Source organism: Galeopterus variegatus, unplaced genomic scaffold (genome assembly GCF_000696425.1).
Source record: "Galeopterus variegatus unplaced genomic scaffold, G_variegatus-3.0.2 Scaffold540, whole genome shotgun sequence".
Classification (NCBI taxonomy): Eukaryota; Metazoa; Chordata; class Mammalia; order Dermoptera; family Cynocephalidae; genus Galeopterus; species Galeopterus variegatus.
Genome location: NW_007726651.1, coordinates 228,471 through 245,454, shown reverse-complemented (window position 1 = coordinate 245,454; position 16,984 = coordinate 228,471). Strand labels below are relative to the sequence as shown.

Here is a 16,984-nt window from a genome sequence, read left to right as displayed (position 1 = left end):
TCTCACTTACAGAACTGTACGATGATAAATTTGTGTTGTTTTAAGCCACTGAAATTTGTTACAGCAGCAATAGAAAACAAATACATGAGACATTAAAAATCCTTGTCTTGTTGAGTGGTATCAGGTAAGGAAGTTGGTGCTGTTGCTTTCTAGGTTAGTTTGGCCACACCAGCCATGTGGTCTCCTATAAGGGCATTCTTCAGTCTGTGCCTCAACGTTCTCGCCTGTCGAATGAGCAGGACATAGCTGCCTGAGCTAATTCCCGGAGCCTTAGAGAAGACAGTGACTGAAAAAGAAAATCCTTTCTTGCCAAAGTTAACAAGGCTTTCTCAATGTTGTTATCACGTACTTGACACGAGAAAAATGATGGAAGGGAGGGTAGTGGGTTAAATATAGTTTATCTTCTGTGCTAGAAAATAAAAAAAAAGAATGCATCAAGTCTAGTGGCATTTGTCCTAGAACCCGAATGGAACAAGAATTCCATCATGACTGTCATTGTGTCTGTCTTGTTCCCTGATGTAAGCTCTGGCACTTACTGACTCTCAACAGGTACGAGGGTATTTTAAAAGTTTGTGGAAAACTGAAATTAAAAGACGATACGTATCTTTCTATGAACTATTTGAAGACCCCCTCATACGTGTCAACTGAAGAAAATGAGTTAAGCCATGTCGTGATGAAGATCACAGACTCTTAGTCACACAGATACTCAGGGTCTATAACTTAACAGCTGGGAGCCAATGGGCATGTTACCTAATCTTCTGTGCCTCGTTTCCTCACCTGTAAAAAGGGGTATTAAAATGGCTCCTAATTCATAGTTTTGTTGTGAGGATTAGATGAGCGAATGCTTAGAAAGTGCTTAGGCATACTGGCTAGCAAAGGAGAACCCAGCATAAAAGTGAGTTGTTTTTATTTCTGTGCACCTGTATATGATAGCCACTATTTTATCTGCCGTAACCAGGGTCACAGCAAAGTGAGTGCTCTGCCTGCAGCTAGTGAGAGACAGAGCTGGGAATCAAATCCAGATCCTGCCAACTCCAACACCAGGGTTCTCCTATGAGCTCAGCTTTGCTTATTATCCAGAAGAGATTCTAGGACACAGCAAGAGCGACAGTACCTCATTTTTCCACCTGCAGGTGTGGTCCCCGGTGTAACCCGTGCATCCCAGTAAGCTGCTCTCTCCCACCCCTCCCACCCTACCTGGATCACTCCTCCCCCTTCTCCAGATTTGCCAGCCAAAAATGCCTCTGGCAGCTCCAGCATCTTCCCGAGCCAGTCCATCATCACAGTCTCCAGCTCTGTGCACGCCGGGCTTGCAGCCTGTGGTGGGAGAGAGGGGTGGCATTAACCAAGGGTGGCTGCCCTCAGCTTCCTGTCAGCTTGTGATGAGAAGGATAGCACATTTCAAACACGTGCTCCTTGACCAAGACTCACCCAAGAGGAATGTCTGGGAAGAAATGCACAGACAGCCATGACAAACCTGCCTCTGCTGCGGCCTGCTACACAGGTACTGTGTACTTGCTTGCTCGCTCATTTGTTCATTTATGAAAGTATCTAGAAAGGCCAACTGGTGGATCCTGCTCTGTAGTCACAAGTGAATGGAAAGAGTCAAGGAAGCAGGCACTGGGCAGCTTTCTTCTCCTGGGTGTCCCTGGATAAGCCATTGATCTTGTCTTACAAGCTCCCAGTGAACTTGCCCTATAAACTCTCCCCTCTCATTGCACTCAGGAGGTGCAAGGTTGACCTTGGGCCCCTTCCAAACACAGATTAAGCAGGCACTGGGCAGCTTTCTTCTCCTGGGTGTCCCTGGATAAGCCATTGATCTTGTCTTATAAGCTCCCAGTGAACTTGCCCTATAAACTCTCCCCTCTCATTGCACTCAGGAGGTGCAAGGTTGACCTTGGGCCCCTTCCAAACACAGATTGAACCTCCACATAAGGGGCCTGGGGTGGGGCGCAGGGGTGCTCTGGTGATATGCTACTGGCAAGAACAAGTCAAAGGAGCTCCTCCACCTTTCTGGTCAGCCCCACCCTGGCTGAGCCTGGCTCCAGGAATAGGGACCTGCACCTGTTAGGAGCCACCAGTGTCAGGCGACACAGCCTCAGAGATGAGGAGGTCCCCCTGTCAGGCCCAAGAGGAACCAGACCATCCTAGAAGGAGCAGATATAGTTGGAGACTGATGTCAAGTCATCCTGCAGGGACAGAATGGCTCTGGACCAGCAGAGCTAACTGAAAACTGCTACTATATCTAATGAAAGGAAATGGCCATTAGAAGAGGGAGTGCGCAGCCCAGGCCACAATGTCTGCACCCAGGCCAGCTGTGCCCAGTGGAGAGAGAGGCCCAGACAGAGAAGCTGCGCAGGAGCTGGGGACGACCTCTTCAACCCTTCCCACTGGGCCTGTGTCTCCCACTCGCTTCTCAGGTCCCCACGCGACACAGTCAACCCACTCATGAGTCCACCCACTCCACGGCACAGACAAGGTGAATGCTCTGGACCTAGGAAACCAAGGACAGACCCTGGCCTTTGAAGAACTCCCCATGATGTAGGCAGCCCTGGGAGTCCTGACAGTAAGTAGGCAACTCTCCTTCCAAGCTATCTGCATTTGGGGAGGAAGGAATCTGTCCTGTAATGCTGTGTCCTATAATGCTGGAGCAAGAGTCACAGGAAGAGCCAATCCTGCTGCCCTTTTAAGCAGGGACATTTCAGGGCATTTTACCCCCAAATAGGGCAGGACACAGCATGGAGGCAGGAGAGACCCCTGTTCTGTGGCACTCGGCACATCTGGTAGGCTGGGGCCTCTCTCCCTCTCCCTGGGCAGCAGTCATGGCCGAGAACAGGTGGACTGCAAATGGGTTGCACGTTTCTCAAGGTTCAGAGAACAGAAATCCTTTGGTCCACTTGCGGGAAATGCAGATTCCCAGACTGGGGCTGCAGAAACTCTGGGGCCTCGGACTGTGATTTTAATGCATACCAAGTGTTTCTAACACACTGCTGTGCAGAACTGGCTTGGGTGGTTGAGACTTCTCCAGAAAGGACTCTATTTCCCTCTATTCTGAATCGCTATTAGAGGCACCCTCTCTGGGGCTGAATCCTTCTCTTCTCCCTGCAACAGTGGCCCTGCTGCCCACAGGTGACACGGCCATCTGCTCGCGTTCTACATGATTAGGTGCCATGACCCCACGCACGGACCCCACCACTGCATCCTCCCCTCTCCCCCCATCACCTGGACACTCACCCAGGAGAAGCCGATGCAGCCGATGGCCCCGCACAGCATGTCCGCGAGCATGGCCGGGTACGAGCTGGCCGTGGGGAAGTAGGCGAAGAAGTAGGGGCTGTGCCAATGGGTCACCTGCAGGGACATGGTACAGTTACTGGGGAGAGGGAAGCCAGGCAGGACCAGCTCAGAGGACCCAGGCGCTGGCTGCCGGACACTCCAGATCCCACGTGGGTTGGTGCAGTTTCCCAAATTTCAGCCATCCCAGCACCTTCCTCCTGGTGTGTCGTCACTTTCCTGTCACCCAGCCGCACAGGCCAAATGATGCTCTCAGCACAGCAGGCCCAGTGCCGGGGCCACGATGCTTTTAGGCATCAGGAAAATGCTTTAGTTTTTTTTAAATGAGAAGAAAAAAATGAACTTTCAAGTCAAGGAAAAAGATGTATCTATAATGTGAATGTGCTTGTCTATATGCCAGTGCATGTGTGAAGGACCATTTTCCATACTCCCAGGGAAGAAGCAGCCCAGAAGGCAAAAGTGCCCAGGGCCAGGAGAGTGACAGTGGCCCTGAGTCTCGCCCTCCCTCCAGGCACGAGGTGGCCCCACGCTGCCTCCATCTCTGACCTCTGCACCTGCCCCTGGGAATGCGAGGAAGGACAGGAGTGATCTTGACTGGGGACAGGGCCCCTTTGCTTCGCTCTCCACTGATATTCACAATGGCACTGGGATGGATGGTCCTATGCTTGCTCTGCACAGGGGCCTGGAGCTCACCTCGTCTCCTGCAATCACATGGCTCGGCTGGGACTCCCACCGGGGACCGGCCCCACAGCCCGGAGTCTGCAGCCCGCTCCGTGCAGTGTACACCCTCTGCCAGCGACCGGCCTCTGCCTGACATTTACCCGTGCCTGCCCCTCAGGCTTCGCTGCTGAGTGGCGTAGTATATTTGCACAACTTATAGGTGAAAACCCAAATCCTGCGCTTCCTCAAAGCGCAAATGTCAAGTGAAAATCTCCCAGAAGATGAGACTCGAGCAATACTGCCTGATCTCGCGTGCAGTGTACACCCTCTGCCAGCGACCGGCCTCTGCCTGACATTTACCCGTGCCTGCCCCGCAGGCTTCGCTGCTGAGTGGCGTAGTATATTTGCACAACTTATAGGTGAAAACCCAAATCCTGTGCTTCCTCAAAGCGCAAATGTCAAGTGAAAATCTCCCAGAAGATGAGACTCGAGCAATGCTGCCTGATCTCAAAATCTCCCAGAAGATGAGACTCGAGCAATACTGCCTGATCTCGCAGGTGGGGACTGTGCTCTCGGTCGACCATCTGCTTTCTCAGGGCCTCTGCCTTCTGTCTAGAAGTGAGGGGGTCCCGACAGTCCCAGCTCCCTCCTGCTGCGGATACTGCCTGCTCGTTTCTCGCCCACCTTACAGCCGCAGGCTTGCTGGTGGAGGCAGGCATGATGGCAGCACTGGTCTTGCACATCGCTGTCCAGGGCAGGCCTGACCCCACGCATCAATGTGCCCAGTTTGGAAACTGGAATGGCTGGGCCAGCCTGTTCACAGAGCCATGTTAACGGACAGACTTGTAGGTGAATTCCTTGGCAGGGAAAAATCTTATCGTGGAAGCATAAAGCAGAAGTGACATGGTTCCTTTGAGGGCCAAATCTTTGCTCCCCTTGCAGTGGGTATAGGTTCCACGGCCGCAGCTCTGTACAGGGCACACCACGCGGGACTCGCTGGCTTCGTGGGGACTGTGCACCTGTGCACCTGCCTTGGCGTCACCCTCTTGGAGAAGCAGAACCACCATGTAGCCTGCTCTCAAATAAAGGAAAACATTCTTCCATACATGCAATTTACCCTTTGCTAAACCCAAGAATGGTAGGAAGGTGCTTTGTTTGGGGCAATTAACTTATTTGAAACCAGCATATGGTGACACTCTGTGTACATGGTGTCTGGGGGCAGCAACTGAGTCTCAGGTGACCATGGGGGAGCACACTCACTGCCCTTAGAGCAGAAACAATCCAGGTTGGAATCCTGGCTCCATCATTGACTAGCTTTGTGACCACAGGTGAACCACCTAATCTCTCTGAGCCTTAATTGCCTCAGCTATAAAATAGAAATGATAAATAAATAAGTAAATAAAATAGAAATGATAAAAGTTTGTCTCCAACCTGACTGTTGTGAGGATTTGGTGAAGTCACCCACGTGAATTGTGGGTGCCCTGTAGGTGCTACCTTAGTGGTAGCCCTGCTGTCCTCTGATCTTAGATACACACTTACCCCCGGCATGATTATCTTCTCAATGTCACTGATGATGTCCTCATATGTGTCCGGCTCCTGGGGGGCGGTTGGGGGAATCAGAGGCCTCAGGTAGCCAGGCTCCACATCGGGGTAGACCTGGCGTCCCTCGATGCCTTCCAAGTAATTGGCCATATAATCCACCATCTCTTTTCCTCTCTTTCGGAATTCACTCACATTCATGGTGACTGGGCTCTGTCAGAGATGAAAACTACACACAGAAAGAGAAAAAATGAGTTGGCAAACATTACATTGCAGGCTGAACAGCTCTGAACTGGAAGGGGGCGATTCCAAGCAAGCCCACAGATAGGGCCACCTGGGCAGTGACCCATAGACCTTGCAGGCCATCCAGATCCCAAGTCAGGACCACTTTTCTTCCATGTCTGGTGGAGATGACATTGGATTGGAGACTGTGGCAAACTGCTTATTCCAGTCTTCAGCTAGTCAGCTGAAGACAACTCACCTTCTCTGTTTCATTTTCTGCATTGGTAAAATGGACAAGAAGCACACCTTTATTTCCACGGTTCATTTCAACTTTAATGACAGACATTGTTTCAAGTCCTATCTCTGCCCCTTCCTAGCCATGTGACAGAGTTAAGCTCCACCCTCTGAGCCTCTCAGGAAGGTGCGAAGGCAGAATCATGCAGTGTGCACATAGGCAAGCACTTGGTGCAGAGCCTGGGACAGTACCATCCCCCATCAAAGTGAGAGTCCTCTTTCTTGTTCTTGATTCCATGACCAGGTGCTTTTCAAAAATAAAGCTTCCCCCAAACACATAAGTAAATATACAGGTAATTCTTATTATTCTTGTTAATTATGTTCTATAAAAATTGCCAAGAACAATGAATTAGTGACCACTACACTATTCCTCCTAGGGAAAATACAGGGTTAGGCTCCTGAAGAGTGATCACAGCATTTTTGTCAATCAGTACATAACCTTCTTTTTTTAGAGACACCTGACTTAATATATATCAATTAACTAACATTGAACTTACAGCCAGTAGTGCGCTAACTCAGGCCTGCATGAAGCTTAGCTAACACGTGTATGAGTATTTTCTCCGTAAGGTGCATCACAGTCTTCTCATGCTTGGGAACCCTGTACAGCACCTCTGCACTTGAGTTGGGGCTCATTTTAAGCAGCAAAATCACCAAGACAAAGCAAGAAAATGTGAAGAATGCGGCACTATATAGACTGAGGAAAGGACACTTGTTTGCATCATGAGATCCGAAACAAAAAGGTACAGTGTAGCCTTGCTCAGCTTCAGCTGGGCACATGCACATTGTGTAGCAAACTTCTCACCATGCTGCTCACACCAGGCTGCAGGTGTGCTCGTCAGTGAGTGATTACAAAGGCACAGGGAATATTGATTTGTGGGTTACAAATACACTAGCAAGTGGAAGAATTTGCCTATATGGAATATGTAGGTAATAAGAATTAATTGTATTTGCAAAACAGAAAAGTTGGACAACACAAAAGAAAATATTCACCTAGAATCCACCACCCAATATCCTGGCACATGTCTAATTGATCTGCAGCATAACCAGCGCCACTTTAGTCAAGCCCAAGTACAAAATGGCACCCCACCCTCTCCCCTGTCCTCCCCTCTCCCTTCCCTTTACAAGAAGCCTCCTGACTTAAACAGAAACCCCTTTTGCTTCTGCAAGCAGTTCTCCACCCTGATCCACATTAGCATAATGACCCTCCTTGATGGTATCAGCCAGCCTTTGGTGCACTATATAAGCTCTACCACCCCCACACCTGGTGCTGTCCCCCATTTTCAGGGCAGCCCCAGGGCTGTTCCACACTTTGAGCTCAGCCCAGAAGATTCTTTTCCTTTAATAAAGCTTGAACACTACGTGGCATCTCGGCTCACTTTCTTTCAATGTCCTTCTAGAATGTTTTCTGTATTTGTGAGAGACAATCCTATGCTAAGCAAGTGGTATCTTTCTGAATTCCTCCCATAGTCCAAAGCTTTGTTACGCAAGATGAGTATTCCCATGGGAATAAGTGCTGGGGTGAGGGGGACTGGGGGTGTGAATTTACATCCACTGTAATTATCAATGCTAATTACCTCAATATCACATTACCAGAATTCTTTATTTTTCCCATTGTCTATGCTGGGATTTTTAACAATTTTTGTGAGGTTAAAGCCGTTAAACAAAACTTATTCACCAGGCATTTGTTAAAAATGGCAAGACAGAATTTATTCAAGACTATTGCAGTAGGGGAGAGAGACTGACCTCAAGTCTGAATATGACAAGGACAGATGTAGATGTGCAGCCAACACCAGATGAGAGGATCAGTGGATGCAAAGTTACTGAGAGGAGCTTGGTTAGGTACCAGGGAGGAAGAGGAGCTTGATTAGAAATCCAGGGTGGGGCATTCTGGATAAACTTGCTCAGCAGGATTCTTTGCCAAAACTGGGCTCAGCAGGCCAAGGAGGAGACTGACTAGTCAAGAAGTGCGATCAGGTGCCTGACTGAAGTTTGGCTGAAAAGGGAGCCTTTGTCAGAGGGGAACCTGTTTGAACATGCTTTTCCTTCCCTCATCAGTCTAATAATTTTTATTCTGAGTATTCTCTGCTAAATGAACAGTGGATGGCAGTTTTTAGGTGACTTCAAGCCCTGTTCTTAGAGCCAAACCCCATTTCAAAGTTATTGAGGACTTGAGTATCAGTGACTGGGATGTAAGATAGGACTCTAAATCACAGCAATGGTGAATGCTAAACTAACAGCATGAGAAAACCACAGTGACTGTCTGAAGTTCCCTTGCACCTTTCTGCATCATAAACCAAAGACGGAGGAGGGAGCCAGTTATCAGCCAAAATATCATGGCCACGTGGTAAAAGCATGTGGTTCACACTTCCTGGGGGCCTGCTGGCTTCAAAATTAGTTTTTAATTTGAAGTGATTTTGCTTATTTTGAATTTTGCTCATAGAGCAAAACTTTTGTTTTTACCTCAAATTGAAGTGTTTTTGATTGACACAATTCAAATTTAACCTAAACTGTACTACACTGCAGGTCTTTTTGCTACTTGCCTTTTTCACCAAGCAATTACTAAGTACCTGTGCCATGTTGAAAAACATTTTTCTGTTATGTGGTTTCTCACAGTTGCAAGGTATTTCACAATGTGGGTGGGCTATATTCACAATGTGTACCTCTACTGTTGAAGATCTGTATCATTTCCAATTTTCACCTACAATTAGTGGGAAAAGTTGGTGGATTCCAGTGGCCAATGTGCCAAGATCAAGAGCCAAGAGACTGAGTCAGACCCTCACTCTAATATTTATTAGCTGTACCACCTGGCATAAATTGCTACCACACTGAACCCAATTTTCCTTAACTGAAAACAAAAATCACGATGGTAATAGTACTACTCAGAGAATCTTCTGTGATAATTGAATAAGTGCGTGGGGACAGCTTAGCACAGCATACATTACAATGTGAGCTCTCAATAAATGTCAGCTGTTAGCTTTTCTGCGACCTCTTATTTACATGTCAGCACACTTTGCTTTGCATTTAGAATTCCTAAAATGGAGAACATGTATTTTATAATTTCTTAGGACAAATTCTTCTAGAGATAAACATTTTTAGTGTTGTAAAATTATGTTGCCAAATTTCTGCTCAGAACGTAGTTTTACCAAGTTACTCTTTCAACAGGGAGTGTATACGAATGCTCATTTGGCCGTACAATCCCTGGGTTGGAGTATTCATTTTAAGCTTGGCCAGTCTTATTAGCATTAATGCTTCTGTTATACTCCGATTAATGAGAGTGAACAGTTTTCTCATACATTTCTTTACCATTTGGACTTCTTTTAGGGACTGCTCGTTCATTGCATTCTTTTCCAAGAGGGTGTTAGATAGTTTCTTATTTAATTCTAAGAGTTCCAATATGTTAATACTTCCACGCCTATGTCTGTTGACATGTTTTACTGACATTTTCCTCATATTTGTTTTGTACCAAGTTTTGTTCATAATTTTATTCTGACTTCTAAGAATTTTAATTTTATGTGGTGAAATCTCATAACATTTTCTTGATGATATGTACCTTGTGTGTGACTATTAGAAATGCTTGAAGTCAATATTCTGACACTCTCTATTTGCCCTACTGAGGGACACCACATCCAATGCTACAAGCTGAAGACCCAGAATGAAGAGCTGTGCAAAATTAGGAAAGATGCTCAGCTTCTCGGGGTTTCAGTAGCTTCTTTCTAATGGGAATGAAATAGTAATTGGCCAAAACGCGATGACCCAGGAAAAAACAAATGCACACACACACATACCAACCTGACACCAAAAGAAATATTCCCATTCACACTGTAAGATAAGACCTCCTTACTACTTTTAGTTCATTCTCTGTCATTTATTTGTGGATTACTTCCCATAAAGACCTTTTTAGAAGGCTCTTCGTACAAAGCCACAGAGAATCTTGAGCTCATTTTGTAGCTGTTTGATATTTCATGCCTCCAAGCTGGGCAAATATTAGCTGGAAGATGGAGACTTTGATAAAGCCCATGGCTTATGCCTCTCCAGACCCTTGAAGGCTTCTATTGACATAAGCTGATCAGCGTCGGCAGCAGCTGCACACCACAGTAAGCATTCTTCATGCGACCCCAGTTGTGCGCTGAGTGTGTGCAGAGAGCTGGTCCTTCTTTGTCCTTCTGACTGGACATCTTATCACTTCAGCGACAGTCAGAGCACAGATTCAACTCCACAGGCTTCAAGAAGAGATGAACTCCCCTGACGCCCTCAGACCTCCTGATCAACCCTGGCATTATTTTTTGTAATTTATCATTCCACTGATACCCTTCGCTAACTGTGGGCTTCTCCAAGCTGTGTCCTCAATTCATTCATTTTTGCATTCTTGGAACCATCACAGGTCCCAGACCACAGTAAGCACTGTGGATGTTTGCTGAAGGATAAGTGAATGAACGAATGAAAGAAATTTGGTGCTGTAAACATTGTATTTTTGTAATATACTGTATTGGGCCCTACTCTTTTGCCCAAGGCACCATCCATCACATATCTGCCACAGAAAAGAACCACAGGAGACAATAATGGCTCAGGAACAACCGTCCCTCCCACCATCACATCCTGGCCCACTTCCCCCTGTGGCCTCTCACGTCTTCACTCATTCCAAGCCTTGAGCCCTCCACCGCCAGTGCTCGACTTCATTTTCCACAGCTTGGGCACTGGACTCCTCTGCCACAGCCATTTGGGGTGGGGGGCATTCAGCATCCACCTCCGTGCAGAACTTCTGCTGGTGATTACAAACCTGAAACTGCCAGGACAAACCAAGTCCTGAAGTTTGAGTGTGTGAGTCAGTTTGTATGTGCTTGGGAGTGGGGATGAGCTTCATACCTGTTCACGGTCCTGCCTATTACCGCAGCAAGCCGTGGTTTTACTTGAATCTCTGCGACACTGGAGACTTTATTCAACCTTTCTTGACTTTTATTTCCTATCTTAAAAAGAATACTGTTCACATTTTTTTACAGTATTGCAGTAAAAACTGAACCATAATTTACATTTCACAAACACATATCCTTCTGCGTCTATGACAACCTCCCTCTCTTTTTTCTGTTGAGCATATGTATAAATCTGGGCACAAACCTAATTCGGGTAATGTTTCCCCTGAATTGACTGGTTTCTTGATGAACATTTTCTCTGTGGGTTCAAAAAGCATAAATAAACCCAACAGGAGAAATGGTTCCAACCAAGACCACGAAGAGGTTTCTAGCCATGAGAGCTCTCTAATAATAGGAAAAATGACTCCTTGATAACTAGCCTCAAAAAAAATCCTCTATGTTCTTTTTTAACTCCTAAGACTCTGGTGGAAAAATGTGTTATTAAGGAGCTTTAGGTGAGCATTTCTGTTGATGATGGTGAAGCACATAAATAATTAAATCAGCTCACAGGAGGCCTTGGGGTATGCCATAAAGTGTCAGGGAGACCGAAGTCAAGGGTCACCCCTTCCAGTTGCTGTGTGACCTTCGGCCTCCACCCTTTCTGAGTCTTCCTCTCAGCCTCTGTGACAGCAGGCCTCATGACAATACACCCCTTCTAGTGCTGCGTGGAAACTAAATGAGCTAAGTGCCTGATGCAGAGTTCATGTTGAGTAAAAACTTTTTTATTAATTTTAGCAAAAATGTTGCATGGGAGAAATACAGAAACTACTTTCTGCTAAATTTTTCTGTAAACATGTAATTGCTCTGAAAGTCTATTGATGTTTTTAAAAAGTAAAAAAATAATTATTAATTGAGCAGAAGGACTTCATTTTGTGGCTTTAGAGGCCAGCACCATCCTCTCCTTCTGTGAAACATTTCAGCCGTGTTTCTCTTCCAGGGCTCACTAGTGCTTCTGTTTACAAAATGGAAACCCTCCTGTTTTGCAACCACTGCTTCTTTCTAATCTATGAGAATTAGTGCTAACTGACCCATCAGATTCTATAATGAGGTGATAGGAAAGTGATGTGAGAATCTAGTTGCAGATCTATTTTCACAATAACCACTCTTCTCGGGGACTGTTGTTTCCAAGACCAGTTGCTCTGCACGATTGCAGAAGCCAGACTCCCAACCACGTTCTTCAGAATGTCAATCGTGCATGAAGATTTTATGTCACCAAGGTCCTCAGCACATAGCTTTAAAAACTGTGGAGAGAGGAACTTCATAGGCTCCCTCACATGGGTGGAAAAGAAGGTTGGGATCACAGCACATACACAGAAAGTGTTCTGGAAGGCGGTGTGTCCCTGGGGGAGAGAAGTGTGACCTATGCTTTCAGAGTGCTTGGTCTGTACCTGACCTTCATCACGTATTAGCTGGTGGACCTCAGGTGGCTGAGGACAGGGAGAGGGAGACACCGATCTGTTTGCAAAGAGACCTCAAACAGGCTGACAGTCTTAACTCATTTAATTTAATTTTATTAGGTGGGTGCTGTGACTAGTCTCATTTTACAGTGAGATGTGAAGCATCCTCCCCGGTGTGAGGCCAGCTGGTAGGAAAGCGGAGGCAGAGTCCCACGTTTCCTTGTCCTTTATGCCCAAGAGACCCTATTTATAATTCAAATAATTAAGCCAGTGTACCTCATACTCCATACACACACACCCCACTTTCTCATACTCATACAATTACTTTTATGTAAACATGGGTGTCCTTGTTTAAATAGGGACTCTTTCGTTGGTTTAGAAAATGGCTTTTATATGAACTTACATGTGCCAAGTACTACGTCAACTCTTTGCATATGTTCTCTTATTTAATCTTCCTATTAACCTAGTCAGGATTAATATTACCCACTTCAACAGATGAGAAGGCTAAGGCGCAGAGAGGCTAAGCAACCTGACCAAGACCCAACAGCTAGTGAGGTCACGGTTAAATCTGGGCAGCCTGATTGATGATCCTGCACTTGAGAGAATGCACTGGACTCAGACACAGGCACGGTGTGTCCCTCACAGCTTTGGCCACATGCCTGTGGGTTGACAAACCCTGAAAAAAGCTTGGTGAAAGTAACCTTAGGATTAGAAACTTGAAAAAAACATTTTCTCCTACAACCTCAAATGATGATTTCCCGTGCTCCCTGGGGGCCGTACAGAGGCGGACTGGACAGCTCTCTCGGCACTTTAGTTGCTCAGAGATCATGTTCATTACAAAGGGCAAACGTAAAGAGAATGGACTTGGGACAGCTCTTGGCTAGAGCTGTGACCATGGCCAAGCCAGCTGAGTTCTCCAAGACCCCTGTCTTAGTCCCTTTGGGCTCTGTAACAAATCACCATAGACTGGGTAGCTTATAAACAATAGCCTTTTATTTCTCACCGTTCAGGAGGCTGGAAGTCCAAGATCAAGGTGCTGGCAGATTCAGAGTCTGGAGCCTGGTGAGGCTGCATTCCTCATAGTCAGCACCTTCTTGCTACGTCCTCACATGGCAGAAGTGACAAGGCAGCTCACTGGGGCCTCTTTTATAAGGGTACTACTCCCGTCATGAAGGCTCCACCCTCATGAGCTAAGTACCTCCCAAAGGTCTCACCTCCCAATTTCATCACATTGAAGGGTGGAGCTTCAACATATAAATTTTAGGGGAACACACTGTAGGGTAAATGCTGGACATAGCCCTATTCCCCCTACCTGTGCATACCAGAGTCCCCCCGGCCCCCTGCGAAACTACCCCTGGGCAAGGTAGTTACCCAAGGAAAGGCATATCCCCTTTAAGACAAGCAGAAGACTGGAGGAAGCAGCGACCCTAAGTACATGAATTAGCACACTGGCGCTACAGCATTCTGGTGCCTGGAGAGGAGAGAAAAGATTTACTTACCTACTCAGCCAGATCTCTGAGTTATCAGAGCCGGGTGAGGGTCTGCAGGTAAGTTTGCAAATGATTCACACCCCTACTTTGATCTGTTCACTATATAACTGTTTTATGTACCCAATGGTTATGCAGATATCTAGCTGGCTGGCCACTGTCAGCGACTCCCATAAGTCTAATAAACGATGTTGCTACCTGTTGAAATACTGGGTGAGTTCTTTGGAACAGGCAAACACTATGCGAGTATCCTCTCAGATTTGGGGATCCCGTGATACACACACACGTTCAGTCCCTTGCATTGCCCTTTCCAATCCTAATACTAAGCATCACACAGAATTGCAAAGAGTACCAGATAAATTATATGTAGATGTTCAAAGCATATAATTTCACACCCCATACACTTCATAGTGAAACCAGATGTACCTCCTCAAGAGAGTTCACTATCCAGAGAGGAAATCCCACAAGGGCCTTAGACCTGGGGTTCTACCTGGTCCACCAGGAGGGCTCCTCCTCTCTGGTCAGCTTTGGTTACAAAGCACCCCCACCACAATCAAGCGGAACTAGACTTTACAATATCACACTCTTCCATACCGCAATCCCACAAGATAGTATTCTTCCTCTTAGTAGCCACGAGAAGTAGAAAGAACAGTGGATTTGGGTTCAGAAGAAAGAGACTTGAGTCCCAACTCTGCTGCAAAAGGCTGTGCAACTGCCAGCCAACGTCTCACCCTCTCTGAGTTTTAGTTTTCTCACTCGTGAAATGGGGTAGTGGGATGGTGCAGGCAGAACACACCTTGGGCTGCAAACCTGTCTGTGTCTAGCATTGGTTACTAATATCAGGAAAGAAAGGTGAGGCCTCTTCTCCTGAATTGGTTGGAACACTTGGCTGTGGTAAGAAAATGCACAGTAGTACAACAGAAACAAGAGAAAATTCGAACAATAGACAAAGATCAAAATCCAGGGGAAGCCTTGCCCCTCTGCTGAAGGGAAAAATGGAGATTTACGGCCACCACTGTTTCTTTTTCGTTCTCTGTTTAGCAAACAGTGTCCATCTAAGTATTTTCTTGGCTGACAATTTCCTATGGAAAGAAGCCAGAGAGGGGCTTGCGTGGGGATTTTCAGTTTTACTGCCGTGGGAAAGCACTGCCATTCCCTCTCGCATCTCTCCTGTGACCTAAGCTAAAGCAGACTGGAAAAATGTAGAACTCGAGCAATTCAAAAGAAAAAATAAAAGAATGTCAGGGACATTAAACTTATTGATATTATCCCAATTTAATCCTGACCGTAGATAATTCAAATAGTTGCAATGAGGATATGTGCATTATTTGGGATCCTTTTTTCATTTGACATTTTCCCCGTATGCCTGATTACAACATGCAAAATTACCTTAACATAATGCACCTATTGGCCCTCGTTCAGCCCTGCCGAGCAGGAGTCTCACAGTGTTGCTGTGACACCGCCCACGGCCCATTGTCTGCCAGTCATCTCTGTCATGAATAGCACTAGCACGAGTGGCGGTGTCATACAGGTCACACCTGTTGGGTCAGTCCCTCAAGATACTACTACCCCACTGGACTTAAGAAGTGTGTCTGTACAGTTATTTTTGAATGCTGCCAATTTCTTTCCAGAAAAACTAGAATGACACAGAAACGTCACCCAAGGTACAGCAAGCCCGAGCACTCCATCTCTGTTGGCTTTTATCATTCATCTAAACTTTAAATTTTAAATTATTCCAATTCCATTATTTTCATTCACGTTTGCTATTTACAAACATGTACATAAGAAAGACCAAGTGATATTAATTAACTTTCCTCCTCTGGTCCATTTTATTTTAGTGTTATTCCAGAAGAAACTCTTAGATGAAAAGCACTCTCTCTCTCTTCTTTAAAGATTTTTTCTCTTATTTTTTCCTCGATTCTTTTCCTCTTTTCTCTTATAGTCACATTAGTATTTCACAGCAGATCACAGCCGCCTACCTTTTCTATAGACTTATGACTGTCCAAATGATGCCCTAGTTGGTTGCTTATTCATAATACCCTGTGACTACGTCAAATATTGGTTTGTCATCTATTATAAATACAGGACACCTGGCATTGCGAATCTACTTAGTATGCTTTGGCACCCTCTTTGCGGAGTCTCGATTTTTTTCATCAACCAGCTCAGTGGTAAATATTGACTTCTCAATTTATTGTGAGCTCTTCATTATTCCTTCTGTTGCATGTCGCTGGCCTGTCTCCTGGTGTTGCTACGAAGCCCACATTGGAGCCTCCACCAAGTCAAATCCTGAAAATACATTGAAATTTGGTTGCCACATTCTATTGTCCAAGAAACCAAACAAATCAATATTGCCTCATTTCCTGCTAAGCACTTGGTGTGTATTATCTCATTTAGCACTCTCAACAGCCCTGCAGGGTATTATTATTGCTGTTTTATCTAACCAAGGCTGCACAGCCAGTAAGCCGGTGACAGCAGGTGCCGGCATTCTGAGCCAGGCTCTTCCCACTATGCCTTTGGCCTGGTGGCCCGTGTACACCTGCACTGCTGCCTGCCTGCGTCCTCATCGTGCCAGAGATGAGACTCCAGACCCCTCAAAGATTACAGAACCCCGGCTCCCACCAGGGATTGGGGGGGGGGGTGTGTGCAAGCTGGAGTGTGGGCCGGTGTCCTTGCTGCTCACCACACACAGGCTTCAGGTCAGAGGGCTGGGCCAACAGGTACAGGTCTACTTCCACCCACCCAAGCTGATCCCAGAAAACTGTCAGAGCAGAACCAACTCTGCCGTCCTCTGCACCCCAAGAGAAGTGCCTTTCCCCCACCTCATCCAAACTAACACAAATGCTGAGTAATTACCGTAGGCAGGGCCCCAGTGTAAGCATTTTACCTGTATTCTCTCAGTCTTTACCTCAGCTCTGCAAAGGAGCAAAATTATGATAGCCTCATTAGAAATGAGGAATAGGGGCCGGCCCGGTGGCGCACTGGATAGTGCGCCGCTTGGGAAGCGCGGCGGCGCTCCCGCCCGAGGGTTCGGATCCCACGTGCAGACCGGCTCCCGCTCACTGGCTGAGCGAGGCGTGGGAGCAACACCGAGGCTTGCGATCCCGTTGGCTGAGCGAGGCGTGGGAGCAACACCGAGGCTTGCGATCCCGTTGCCGGTCCCCGGTCCGGTGCGGGGGCAACACTGAGG

General features: G+C 46.6%; 1 protein-coding gene across 6 annotated transcripts in view; it reads right to left on the bottom strand.

The window, feature by feature from the left end:
- Positions 1-16,984, bottom strand: part of DDC (dopa decarboxylase (aromatic L-amino acid decarboxylase)) — a 77,252-nt gene that overhangs the window by 52,881 nt on the left and 7,387 nt on the right. For 4 of the 6 annotated variants that reach the window (XM_008569873.1, XM_008569872.1, XM_008569875.1 and 1 more), the window contains exons 2-4: positions 5,491-5,719; positions 3,235-3,348; positions 1,198-1,317 (exon numbers count right to left, since the gene is read on the bottom strand). In XM_008569873.1, coding sequence (XP_008568095.1) covers positions 1,198-1,317; positions 3,235-3,348; positions 5,491-5,691 — 435 coding nt within the window. In that variant the 5' untranslated portion in view covers positions 5,692-5,719. The remainder of the gene's footprint in view (positions 1-1,197; positions 1,318-3,234; positions 3,349-5,490; positions 5,720-16,984) is intronic. The other 2 variants (XM_008569874.1, XM_008569876.1) reach the window with 2 other exon arrangements.